At 37.6% G+C, this 14088-nt stretch overlaps 1 protein-coding gene across 1 annotated transcript; it reads right to left on the minus strand.

The window, feature by feature from the left end:
• Positions 1-13768, minus strand: spef1 (sperm flagellar 1). Its single transcript, XM_017696482.2, has 7 exons — positions 13569-13768; positions 11303-11414; positions 10120-10270; positions 9985-10027; positions 4687-4756; positions 4115-4211; positions 1-711 (listed from the first exon to the last, which is right to left on the minus strand). The coding sequence occupies exons 1-7, from the start codon at positions 13675-13677 to the stop codon at positions 598-600; spliced, it is 696 nt and encodes a 231-aa protein (XP_017551971.1). The 5' UTR covers positions 13678-13768; the 3' UTR covers positions 1-597.
• Positions 13769-14088: the final 320 nt, after the last annotated feature.

The raw sequence follows: 14088 nt of genomic DNA on the forward strand, positions 1-14088 counted from the left end.
ATTATTTAAGCACAAACTAACTTTGCAAGATATTCTTGATAAAATTGAAAGAAGTAGCATTATTGAGTCAGGAGAAAAAAATATGCTAACATATAGTGTGCGGCTGTGAATCACCCAGTAAAGCCTGAAATAATCGGAGGTGTTGGGTCGGATTTTGTGGGAGTTTTTCGGACCACATCATACATCTTTACGTATTAATGTCACACTCACAGGTTCAAAAAGAAGGTCAGGCTTGATGTTCAGGTCTCAAATACAAAATCAACTACAACAATGTACTTATGAAGATATGATTACAACAGCACATAATTCACTTACATTCCCTGGCATGTTTACCAATTTCAAAGCCTTCACGATAATCAGATTTTCCTGCTTGGGGAAGGGGTCACACCCCTACAAAATGTTCTTCCGTGCATTGTGTGGTATTACACATTTCCACCAGAGAGGTCTCCAGGCCCTAAAATCTTACATAGTGCAGCCTTAAAAATTGCAAGTCTGGAAAAACAGATATTGCGTTATTAATGTTATGAATTTTTATCATCCGTCTTTGTACTTTTGTACCTTTATTCTGAGCTATAGTGCTGTGTCCCTGAATATTTATCACGGGATGTTGTTGCGTGTTTTGTATCGCTCCAAGTGTTTTGTCAGGTCCTCAATGCGCAGATCCTTCAGATGGACCAGATGCTCCAGCCTGTTCACCTTTATCTGTAATATCTGCAGGCAGAATAATAGAGCACTCACTTCACTGTAGTGTTCAGTCTACTACTAGAATGATCAATTAGTGACCCCTGGAGCCTATCTGGGCCATGTCCTGACACAAATCATGATAGCCTACTTTAAGATCACTCATTGGAAGCTTTCAAATCCATCAATTGAAATTAGATCATTTTAAAGATTTTTAAAACATAAAATATTGGATCAGTATTGGCCAAAACCCAAACATTCAATATCTATACTAATAGCAGAAATGAAAAAATGTATTTCATGCCACCTTAAATATGTAATAAAGAAAAGAGTTTTTTTCTTTTTCAAAAGAGAGGCGTGGTGCATAGTGGGTTAAAGAAGCCATGTGAGCTGTGTTAGAGATAAAACATTCTTTAGACAGGCTGAGCAATTTGACACAAAGACATTATCAAGATATATTTTTCTGTACACTCTTCATTGAAATGTTGATTATCTGCAACAGTTCTTCTTCAGTTATAATTAATAAAAATAAAAACGTGCTTCATTTACTAAAGCTCAGTGGCCAATGTCCAGCTGCTACAAAATTATTTTGGGCATAACGATCAGGGTTTGACAGGGTTCATATAATGATGATAATAATATCATCTCAGTCCAGTCTCCTGACTTTTAATGTGGTACACCTGTTGTTTGTGATCATGTGACTCATAGAGTATAACAGCCCGGGCTTTAGTTAGACACACTGTGAAGTATTGTTTCTTTGAGGCTACTGAGCATTATCCTTCTGTTCTGATTCATTCCGTGTGTTTTGACCTTGTGCTTGGTTTGCTTCATTTTCAAATTCTGTCTTATCCCCTGGTACCTTTGCTTTTTTGATTGGATCTGTGTTTTTTGACTTTTTGCCTGGACACTGACTTCAGTTTATGTTTTGACAACTGTTGGTTTTTCTTTATTAAATAACTTTGGTCTTTCATCCACATGCGTCTGATACTCTGTCAACACATTACACTAATAATAGTAATAACAAAGTAAATTCAATACAATAATAAAACCATATCTTAGCATTTGAGCAAAAGACAGCATATAGCCTACATAAAATAATAAAAGCAAAGAACTGGCATTAACATTTAATTAAAGGCCTTTCTAAATAAAAATGTTTTAAACCACCTAGGGTTCACAAAAAACTGCCAACATTAAATCAACACTTAGCCTGAGTTTCCATTAGTAATTTTGTCATCCACATGACCATATAAATGCAACTTACATGCTGACTAGATATTATTTGGATGTCAGGTCATTCTCAGCTCTGCTGTGAAACCATCCGTGGCACGGTAATGTGTGCTGCTGGTATGAGTGTATCGGGCACAACAGGATTGGTGAGCTTTTATGTGTGATGTCAGTATCACTGCTGAGTTGAGAACAGTCCACCAACTTAAAATATTCAGCCAATAATGTTGCTGTAGTCAGAAGGTGACCATTAATGAACAGCTATAAGATGAAAAGCTTTGCAAAAAAAAGATGAACTATAGTGTCTAACTGTACACCTACAATGTAGGTGTGTCTAATAAAGTGCCCAGTAAGTTTAAAAACTTCAGCAACATTGTGTCTGACATCATACTTTAACTCATACTTTTATGCCACACACACTAACATGTTACTAATATGTTGGTGTCACTGTTGTGCTGATAATGATCACCCAAATCTGGTCAACAGCGGCCCTATTATGGTCCCATTTCTTTGATCAATGTGATGGAAGGTGGACAACAAATTGTACAGCAACGTATTGGCTACACTCACTATGTGTACACCTACAATGTGCACCAACATGGTAGGTGTACCTGACAAAGTGGCATCAATTAGGCACAATTAGAAGGTCTTCATAAAATGGTAATTCAGCATACCGCAGAGATTTGACCCCAAACCCAGTCCTGGATTTTGTAAGGCCTAGATGCTACCTGCACAGTCAATGTCCCTCTGCAATCGTATGTGTATCCTAGCTAAAGAGCTAAAGTCCCCAGTACTTGGACCTTAAGGACTACAATTTAAACACCTCTGACTGACAATATACAGGCAGGAACAAATAAGAAAAGTCAGGAGGTCCATTTAACCTGAAAGGGCCCTCAGGGATCTCCTCACATGGATGCGCAATACTTGATATGTGCAGCATTGCTACACATGCCAATCTTGGTGACCTTGCAACATGCACAGTGATGTGGTCATTTTGTGCGCTGTGTAATGGTAGGTTGGTTAATGCAAGTGAAAGCTCTATAAATTTGACGGTGTGCAAGATGCTAATATGCCAATTCTGACACTGATACATAAACATTAATAAAATGTGGAAATTGAGCCTACATCTAGATTAGCCTTAAAGAGAATGAGAGAGTAGGTTTACAAAGGCAGTAAAATGAATGGAATACACACATTTCAGCATCACCTAAACAGTCTGTTCTTCTGGAGCACAATGAACATATAAGCACTGGTTTGAAAAATTGTCAGATCCAAACTTCTGTCTATTGCTGATAGTTAATTTCTAGCAACTGCCTACTGATACTGATATGATTCTGTTTTAAATACATGAGATGAGTAATCTGATTGGCTGAGAATTGACCACAACACCTTCGTATTTACATTCTACTTCACAGCACACAGGCACAGGACATGTGTGCTTATATGACCACAAACATACAGTAGTATACAATGGTTTGGGTGCCACTGGTCAAATTTCATGTTTTGTTGATTTTCTAAGTGAAAATGAGTACACACTCTCTACATAGAACCCGCTGCTGCACAATTTAATGCGTATTTACTGTTTATTTGCTGAATTTAACATATTAAAGAGAAAAATATATAAAATACGGCCTCTGCAGAAGTTGTGGCACATCTTTTTTTCCTCCAATACGTTTAACTCAGTGAATAAATAGAAATTGTGTACTGCCTTTACAGAGAAAAGCCATATATAAGTTTGTTCCCGGTAGAGGATGTGTTAATGTTTTTTCACTTAGAAAATGGGTCAATCGTTTGCATATGACTGATGGCTGTGCACGTTCTACAAAATGATAAATGACTCCATATTAGCAGATGGCACTCTGCATATTAGCAGTGGCACAGTTTAGATTGTCACCCTAATTCCACTTACACCATTACAACTGCCACAGCATAAGGGAAGTAGTTTCTCAGAAAAAATTAGGACAGTGCAGGAAGGACACATTTCCTCTTGCACCACAGTAGCTCTACGTCACTTACCATGTTGGATATGAGAACATTTGGCCATTACCCAGAACTTTACAACATCCAGTTCTATCAGGAGCACATCAACACTAACGTCATTATTTTTCAAGAACTTTTGAAATTGCACACAAAGGAAACAAGCTGATATTGAAAAGCACAAGTACACAGATCAACAACAACAATGTGCAGAGGTTTTTTAGCACCTCACCTCTACAGTCTCCTGCAAAGCTAACAGAGCTTGCTCCTTCTCCTCCAAAAGCAAGCGGAAGGCTGGGTCCACATTTTGGGCTGGTACTATAAGAGGACTGTGGAAAAAATGAAAGGAAAATGTTATTAATACACTGGGTGCCCACATAACATAGAAGACTACAACTTCTTAATTTTCTAAATAAAGTAATCCTTTGGGAAACACTTTAGCTGGATGGTCCACTGTAGATTCTGTAAATGTTCAGCATGTCTTTAAATAATATTCAACTAAATAACCTTTAAATGTAACTGATTGTGAAGTAAAGTGTTATGTGTTTTAGTGTGAAAGAATTTATTAGATATAACCGTAAACCTAACCCTCTCCTTAACCCAAGATAAACCCTACATCTACTCCTAACTAACCATAATGTTGTTGATAACCACCTGAACATCAACAGAAAGTCTGTTAATGATTTAAGTCTCTATACAGCATCTATAAGGGACCATCCAAATAAAGTGTGACCATCCTTTGATATACAATACAGTTTATATTATAATTTATTTAAACGGTACATAAAATGTTTAGGGAAATACCTGGATTTATGTGCCTTTTTTACTTGAGTTGCTGTCTTGTTAGAGGTCTCAAGAGTAACCTGGCGATTTTCTGTAAATTCACAAAGAATATTTGGGGACATAACCAAGCCAGTGCAATAAAATAATGTCTTTAATTTTGGTAAACATACAGTACTCTGCCAAATTCAGAGAATTTCAAGTTGAAGCAGCCATTAGCCCCCCCCCCAAAAAAAAAAACATTAAAACATATTAAAAATGGGAATCCTAACAACAGTGTAACTACTGGTAGACCAACAAAACTGTCACCATCAGATAAACAGTATCTAAAAGCTTAACAAATCTAAAAGCAGTAAGAAGTTGTTACCGAGTTAAGAAGACAGACAAGAAAAAAATTTGCAAAACAAGCAAAGGAGCTGCTGGTGTTCTCAGAATAATGGCCCGACCACCCTAGCATCCAGACTTCAACATCAATGAATGTGTTTGGGAATACTTGGATCGTGAGGAGCAAAAATGCTACCAATTTCTAAGACAAAGGATCATATTTAAGTGTGTATATGTATATATGTATATGTATATATATATATATATATATATATATATATATATATATATATATATATATATATATATATATATATATATATTGCAGATTCGAGTTTGCAGAAGACATTTATAAGAGTTTATATTTTTAATTTGAACAAAACCAATGTCACTGCTCAACAAAGTGTTCCTCTTCCAGACTCTGTCTGCCTTGGGCACTGAAAAATACCCTCACAATCATTCACATCAGCTTCCTCTCGCCCTCCAATTGAGCGGTACATCCACATATGTGGGGTTTTAATAGCTCCTGGGAATAACTTAGCAGGCACTGCTAATCTAATTAGGCTCTATGTGAACCCATTAAACACAATGAGGTCAAAAGGACAAAGGGGAGGCAACGGAAACCCAGACTGCAGCCTACTACAGAGACCTGGAGACTTTTATTTGGCACTTGAGAGAGTTTTGAGTCATTAACACCGGCTGTGTTTGGCCCTTACAGGGTCCCATGCAGGAGGGAAATGACAAATTGGGACTGAATAGCTAATAATAGACACTGAGGAAAAATTTTGCCTCTTTTCAATTGAACACAAATGTACATTCTTGCATTGGCATTAACATAAACTTAATTTTACGAATTCTAAGGAGACGTTTTTTTCTTTATGTCACATGTGCTTAAAAGCATTAAGCCATGTGTGGAGTCTGTGGACAGTGATAAGGGCCATCTGGTGAAAAGAGCTGATTATGAAGAGGTTTCTCCTACATGAAAAGAGGGAGTTGGCCTGGGCTGACCTCACTGAGGAAAGAGGCAACAACTAAGACCAGATGATGAGGTGTGGGAAACTGAAGGCCGACATGGCTGGCTCAATTCCAAGACGCAAAGAAAGCATGAATTAAGGCTATGATGATGCTGGCTTATTTCCACAATCCCTTAGAGTTTGTTTGTATTTGACTGCCTGATACATCTGTGAAGATAAAACTTGTGATTCTCACATTAGTGTCACATTTTCACAGGACCGCCTATTATGAAAGGGTCTATGTGTGAAATATGTAGATTAATAATATGAAAAATAACCTTTGGCTCTGTTAAGTACACCTTATTAATTTATCATAACTTCCATTATTTTAAAGAGACCTGCTTTTAGTTTTCCACATCCCAAAGTCTTAGAAGTTGGCTGCATTTTCTGTTTCTCGCAATCCAAATAATCCCAAACACGTTCAAATGATGTTGAGGTCTGGACTCTGAGGTGGTCAGTCCATTGTTTGGAGAAAACCAGCATATTTCTGAGGAGAATATATATAAGATCATCTTCTTGCATAAAAAGGGGGAAAGACAAGGAAAATAAGTAAGAAAACAGGAATTTCCAAACCTACATTTAAAAAATTAAATAATACACTGTGTGCACAATTATTAGGCAAGTCTTATTTTTGAGGATTATTTTTATTAATGACCAACTACAGGGCTCTCGGTTAATCCAAAATGTTAATAAACCTCAAACATGAATGTTTAAGAAAAATAAAGTGAAGTTTTGGCTTTCTTAGGAGAATATCTATATGGGCACATTTATTGGACTATAATGGTGCAGAATTATTATGCAGCTAAATGAAAAACATTTTCCCATCTCACATTATTTTCATCTGTTCAAGTGAGAATTATAAACAAATAACTCAAAGCTTTCCAATGAACATTTCTGAGAAATAAAAAAATAAAAAATAGTGACCAATACAGCCACCCTTCTCTTCAATAACAGTGATAAGCATGATTCATGGAGTCTGTCAGTTTCTTGATCTGTTGACGATCAACTTTTTGTGCAGCAGCGACCGCAGCCTCCCAGACACTGTTCAGAGAGGTGTACTGTTTTCCTTCACTGTAAGTCTCCCGTTTAAGAATTGCCCACTAGTTCTCAAATGGGTTCAGGTCAGGTGAGGAAGGGGGCCATGTCATAAGTTTTTCATCTTTAACGCCTTTACTGGCGAGCCATGCAGAGGAGTACTTGGATGCATGTGATGGAGCATTGTCCTGCATAAAAATCATTGTCTTTTTGAAAGATGCAGATTCTTCCTGTACCACTGCTTAAACGTGTCTTCTAAAAACTGGCAGTAGGCTTGGGAGTTGATTTTGAGCCCTTCTTCAACCCAAAAAGGTCCAACCAGCTCATCATTAATAATACCAGCCCATACCAGTACCCCACCTCCACCTTGCTGGCGTCTGACTCGAAGTGGAGCTCTGTCCCTTTACTGATCCAGCCACGGGACCATCCATCTGGTCCGTCAAGAGTCACTCTCATTTAATCAGTCCATAAAACCATAAAATCTGTCTTCAGATTCTTCTTGGACCAGTCTAGACAGTCTAGCTTATGTGTCTTGCTCAGTGGTGGTCGGGTTTCAGCCTTCCTTACCTTGGCCATGTCTCTGAGCGCTGAATATCTTGTACTTCTTAATACTCCAGCTAGGTTGCAGTTCTGGAATATGACAGAACTGGAAGATAATGGGTTCCTGGTAGCTTCACGCTTGATTCTTCTCAAATCCTTGGCAGTTATTTTGCGTCTTTTTTTCTCAACACGTTTCTTTAACTTTTTATTTTATTTTACTTTTTTTTTAATTTATTTAATTTTATTTTATTTTAATTTTTAACTTTTCAGAGTCAGTAGAGTCAGTTCAATCTCTTTTGGCCCATTTTGCCTAAAGAAAAAAGCTGCCTAATAATTATGCACACCTTGATATAGGGTGTTGACCTCCTTAGGCCACACCCTCCCTCATTACACAGATACACATCACCTGCTATGCTTAAATCCATTAAGCATTCAAGTTTATCCAGCTTGGAGTTAGAAAATATGCCTAAAAATATGATCAAAATACTCACTTGCCTAATAATTGTGCACACAGTGTACAGAGAAAACTGGAACAGTGAAAGACCTGGCAGACCATCAAAACGGTCACCATCAGATAAACAGTACTTAAAGCTTTCGTCCTTGAGAACAACAAGCTCCACTCTTGCTTCAGATCTGAAAAACAGGCATTTAAAATCAATGCTATGGGTCTGAAAGGATGTTTAGCTGTCAATAAGCCATACCTGAGAAAAGGAAACAGACAAAAATGAAGAAAAAAAAATTCGGAAATCAAACAAAGAAACTGGTTGGTGTTCTGAGAACAATGGACTGAGTCTAAACCTCAATATCTCTAGATGTATTTGGGATGAGACATGAGAAGCAGAAAATGTAGCCAATTTATACTGGACTTTGGAGGTGTGGAAAACATCCTCGCAGATTTCTTTTAAAAAACGAAGTGTCTTACAAATAATGGAAGCTGTTAAAAAGACAAAGAGTGGACATATTAAATACGGAAATGCTTTTTAGTTGTTGAGGCTTCTGTGTGATTTTCAGGTAAATACATGTTTTCTGCTTTTTATTTACACTGATGCAGAAAAACAGTAACATACTTAATGACTGTAGACTAGACTAGACTAAACTAGAAATTTTGTACTGTGCTAAATATTCATTTAATGCTATTATTATTATTCTTATTAGGAAATTAGAAATAGCAGTTGTAGCATGTAATCCATCCATCCATCTTCTAAGCCGCTTCTCCGTCAGGGTCGCGGGGGGGAGCTGGAGCCTATCCCAGCAGTCTTCGGGCGGAAGGCAGGACACACCCTGGACAGGTCGCCAGTCCATCACAGGGCAGACACACAGACAGTCACTCACACACTCACACCTAGGGACAATTTAGCACGTCCAATTGACCTGACTGCATGTCTTTGGACTGTGGGAGGAAACCGGAGAACCCAGAGGAAACCCACGCAGACACGGGGAGAACATGCAAACTCCACACAGAGAGGACCCCGGTCACCCGGCCGGGGAATCGAACCCAGGCCCTCCTTGCTGTGAGGCGACAGCGCTACCACCACGCCACCGTGCCGCCCTGTAGCATGTAATCATTAATAAAAAAAAATCAAACAAATGAATAGCATTCAAAGCAACCAGCAAGATAACCAGCACATAGACCAAAGACCACAGCGAGCAAATTTTCACGCAACCTTCCTTTCAAAACCAAAACCTTTTTCCTCTCAAGACCAAATGTGTTGCATAACCACAATCATATATTTTAACAACCTTTCTTGTACAACTTTATATGAATGCATAGATTACTTTCATCTAATGACAAAAATAGACCAACAAACCCTAAAAGGTTTACAGAACAATACATTCCAGGAATGCTGTGATCCAGTTGAAACTTCAGAACTAATCAGACTACAAGCATACAGTAAATGTAACGTGATTAGATTTGGACATTTCATTTGAGCAGGTTAGGAAATAAGACTGGGTTGGGTGTTTCTCCCCCAAGTGCCCCTATTTTTATAGTTTGTTTGCTGTTTACGTGATACAGGACTGGATGGGATGAAAATGAGCTCAGTGCATTTAAGGTTAAATGCCACTCACCACAGTGTTTGCTACTATATGAGTCAAAGCTTAAGCAGACAATCAAAGTAATGTGACACTGAAATCATTATGACCACACAAAACAAGTGTTTAGCTTCCCTAAAAGCTAATGCTGATCTGTTCCCAGGTGATACAATCTGCTGTCATTCAGTGGAATGGATGCAATGAGCAAGCAGAGGAAATGCAAGATTAGGATTTTTAAATTTGCACTGCAGTGAAGTGGGATAACTGTCATGAAGTGACCACATAACAAGCAAACTGTGCTGATGATGACTGAAAGAACTGCGGATTTGCAAAGATCAGTAAAGTTCAGGCTGCATCACATGCTTTGAAACATACCTACCTGTGTGTGTTTTTTCATTTACAGTGCTGTAGTACTCCAAATCCTATGATAAATTGAAGCAGGAAAATGCATTATTACTGTATGTATTAATGCCAGAAAGACATAAATGCACACAGTCAGGGGTCAGTAACTAACCTGTGTGCCGTCTGGAACTCTTTCCACTTGCCTGTCCTCTAGTCTCTCTCTGAGTGCACATAACACTGGTTCAATGCTGCCTGGAGTGCTCAACGCTATCTTCTTCACTGTGTCCTCTGGTATGTGGAAATTCAGCTTGGAGAAGACTTTCCTGAAATGAAACCAAAATGCTGGCAATAAATTTCATGCAATCATAACAACAAGTGGAGAAACAAAGAGAAACACAACTGCCAAAAATGGAATTTTATTGCATCCTTGGAACACTGAAGAAAATATTAAGTGCAGGATTCACAAGAGCTTTCCTAAGAGAAACCTGAGACAGCACAAAGAAGTACATCAGAAAGTCTTAGTTCTTGTTTTAAAAAATATTAATTGTTTTCATATGAACGCTATAGGTTATTTGTCATATGCAATGTCAATATAATGTGACATTTTGCACATTACCTCAATTATACCATACCATGCCTGAGGACCGCAAAATGAAGGTAAAAGAAAATCAAACCAAACAACAGGAACAGAAAAAAATCTCCTTGGTTTATTTTAACAATTACATGTGTAGAACTCATTCGAAATGACAGTATAAGAGGTTTGCCTCATCAATTCTTACAGCCTAAGACAAGTGTGAGACTGTCATAAAAGCAAGAAAATATTTTAAAACTTTTTTCAATTGTTCTTGAGAAAAAAGGTTTAAAAAGAAATTAAGAAAATACTTGAGATGTTTTTTTTAATAATCCTTTGTCAACTTATTTCTTATTTTATGTACTGTGCAAAAAGTACATTTAAAAATTCTTAAAAACATTCTTTCTTACAATCCTTTTATGAAACCAGCCACTGAAACTGACTGTACATGTGGAAAGTGACTATTCTGCACGAAACATGAGGCCTCATTCATAGAGCACTAGCAGGAATTTTAATTTGAATCTGAAGAACTCATTTAGAAGTCAATTTAGGTTTGTTTAATAAAGGACAGAGTGAAACATACTGACTTTGGTGTCAGCACTAGGTCAAACCCAAACAGTCAGCCAAGGTTGGCAAGTCAGATTATGACAGCTGAAAGCAGAGAAATAGCCGCTATCGCATTCTCAATCATTCCCTTGAGAATGTGTCAAGAGGCACCAGAGTCATATAAGCAGAACCTTTGTTTTTCTTACTGTCTGCATGAAACATAAATAAATTTGCTTGCCTGTTCAGTGTGTTCCAGTTACTCAGCTTCTGCTGAGTGGAGTGTGCAGGAGTGTAGTTGTGCACATCCACCAGCTTGGGGTAGAAGTACTTCACAACTTCAGCAGTCATAACTACAGACAAGAAAAACATAATGAGCAGTGCACTTTCCTCATCAGAGAGCTGCTTTTTCAGTCACCTTCGGCCATTCAGGCTTTCTGACCATGTTCACACCTGCTGACAGGAGACGGATAAAACGAGGGTGTGAAAATATGGATAGACCTCGGTTACACAGTTGTCTTTTTACAGCAGCTTGGACTGGAAATTAAAAACTGGACCCTTTCTCAACAACAACAGGCTTTCAACCATAGTGGCCATTGGGAGCAAGCATTGTGGGCTGGAGACTTCCTTTGGCCTTTTCAGAGAAAAATCCCATCCAGATGTTTAAAGACATCCTTATCAGACCATGTTACTTTATTTCAAGGCTCTGATGCTTCATGTTTAAGCCTAAAAAATGGATTGTGTGTATTTTAAAACTGACTACAGTTACCCGGGATTTCCAAAAAGAAGTCATGTCATGAACAAAGTGCCTGCTTATTTCTTTCAGTGAATCTTGCCTTTCTGCAATGGTTCCTCTTTTCTTGCTGTTACTCAAGCAGTTACATTAGTCAGTTAAAGGAAATTTTGATGGAATATCCTACAAATTTCCAAATGACAATAATTTTACTTCTATTCAAGTACATTAATAAGGAAAGTAATCTACTTATTTATTCAGTTACATTGTAGCCATTAGTTATTAAGTCTTTTTATTGTATTCCATTGAGTTTTTGACTATATCTGTACTGCTTTACTGTTACTCACAACTCAGAGCTTTATTTTATTTTAGATCAAAAAGATTTTTTAAAAGATGAAAAATAAAACAGCCTAAAATACTTCAGATCATTATTTCAATGAACATTTTTACTCCTATGGGTTTAGACTACTCTACCCACCTTGGGCTGTTATAATTTAGACATTGCTTCTTTTAACACTTATTGGATCCTCCTGATTTTATAGGTTAGAATGGTGCTTTAGAACCTCCAAAGACTGCATGTTGCATTCAAAATAGTGTTCAATGTTAAACTATTCATTATTATTTTTATTCTTAAAATACAAGAAGAAATACAATGATGAGAAAGCAATAGCTTCTATATTGGAATTCCACCTATTTTGAAATAATTATGTATAATTAAATGCTTTAGATGTAAACATAATCATTCAGAGTGGCTTTATGTAAACTGTGCCTTTCCAGAGAAACTTACTGATTAGAGATGGGACGACACAGCTTTTTTATTTTCCAATAACGATATTAAAACATTGAGTACTGGCCGATACAGATCTGATTAAGCTTTAAATTGAACTAGATATATCATAAATACAATGTGTCATACAGCTGTAACCAATTTAGCACAGAATTAGAAACATTTTCAACAAAATAATTTTAGATTGGGCCTAGTCATTTTTCTCTCAGTAGTTTATAAAATTTGTCTTGTTTATTTTGTAAAATAAAAGTCTATGTGCATTCAAATTAATTTTGATGAGAAAAAAAAAAAGTAAACCTTGTGTGCAGGACAGTATTGTGGGTGGTCTGAGGGTGGACCAGCAATGGCGTATAGTCTGCGGGATGCTGACCTTCTCTAGCCAGTAGACTTCTATGCCTGCAATCTGGGCAGTCATGTTACCCTCTCCAAAAAAAACCTGTTAAAAAAATGAATATGCACCTTTGCAAAAGCATGGGTCCAATCCCTCCTTTCTTTTCCTTTTCTGTTTAAACTGATAGGATGTTTTATGTTTCTGTGTTTTGGATATTATGTTGACACCACTGTAACTGTACTATTGGCAAAAAAACAAAAAAAACAACACAAACTCAGTCGTGCTGCTAAACAGTGTAGTCAGTCCGGTTTAGTCCTGTTAGCCAAGCTAATGCAGGTAATGCAGGTGTGTATTCTCTCTCTCTCTCTCTCTCTCTCTCTCTCTCTCTCTCTCTCTCTCTCTCTCTCTCTCTCTCTCTCTCTCTCTCTCTCTCAATCCCAGGTCCTCAAGTAAAAGAAACCAGTCCATTTTTCTGTGATGAGACCATGGCTACAGTCCCCATGTTAGAGCTTAGCTCAGAGCACTAAAAAGTCACGTATTACATAAAAATATTCAGGAACTTACTATCAGTAGCAACACGTACCCTGCAAACATTCAGGGCGAGTTACTGAAGTCTGAAGTCATAAAATCAAACACTGCAGTGGGTTAACTGTTACCTCCATCACTGAAGTCGCGGGCTATGTTTCTTTTAGGTCTGGAGAGTTTTATTTTATCGATCCAAGCGTAAAGGTCTTGCAGCGCTTCTTCGCTCAAGTCTTTATTCATAATGAGAGCGGATGTTCAGTATTAAGAGATGAAATGAAATGAGTTTTCTAGCGTTATCCGACAACCAACGCTTCAGTGTCACACACACCGGGTTGTTTGAGCTGTTTCTAAGCAACCGAACTACAGCACGTGAAAAGGGCCAATCCTTTTATCGTGAAAAGGCGATTCAAAATATCCCTGCCCTGTCTACCAAAGCTGCGTCCAAAACCACACTCCACTGTACTACACACACTACACTAATGAATGGACTTCTATTGGTGGTGCACTATTTTTGACATACTATTTAGTGTGGTAGTATGAGGTTTTGGACGCAGCTTTTTTTTGGACGCAAAAATATTTCTGAGATTTTGAGCCAGCAGGCAACTGTAATGTAGGCTACTGAAATACTGGAGAACAAAGCTGAAAAAAAAT

Source organism: Pygocentrus nattereri, chromosome 5 (genome assembly GCF_015220715.1).
Source record: "Pygocentrus nattereri isolate fPygNat1 chromosome 5, fPygNat1.pri, whole genome shotgun sequence".
Taxonomy (NCBI): Eukaryota; Metazoa; Chordata; class Actinopteri; order Characiformes; family Serrasalmidae; genus Pygocentrus; species Pygocentrus nattereri.

Excerpts from the sequence above, each read along its gene's own strand:
- spef1 (XM_017696482.2), bottom strand. The coding sequence starts at position 13,677 with ATGAATAAAGACTTGAGCGAAGAAGCGCTGCAAGACCTTTACGCTTGG. Across the intron at positions 10,028-10,119 it reads GAGTTCCAGACGGCACACAG|GATTTGGAGTACTACAGCAC; the intron begins GTTAGTTACTGA and ends AATTTATCATAG. Across the intron at positions 4,212-4,686 it reads AAAAAGGCACATAAATCCAG|TCCTCTTATAGTACCAGCCC; the intron begins GTATTTCCCTAA and ends TTTTTTCCACAG.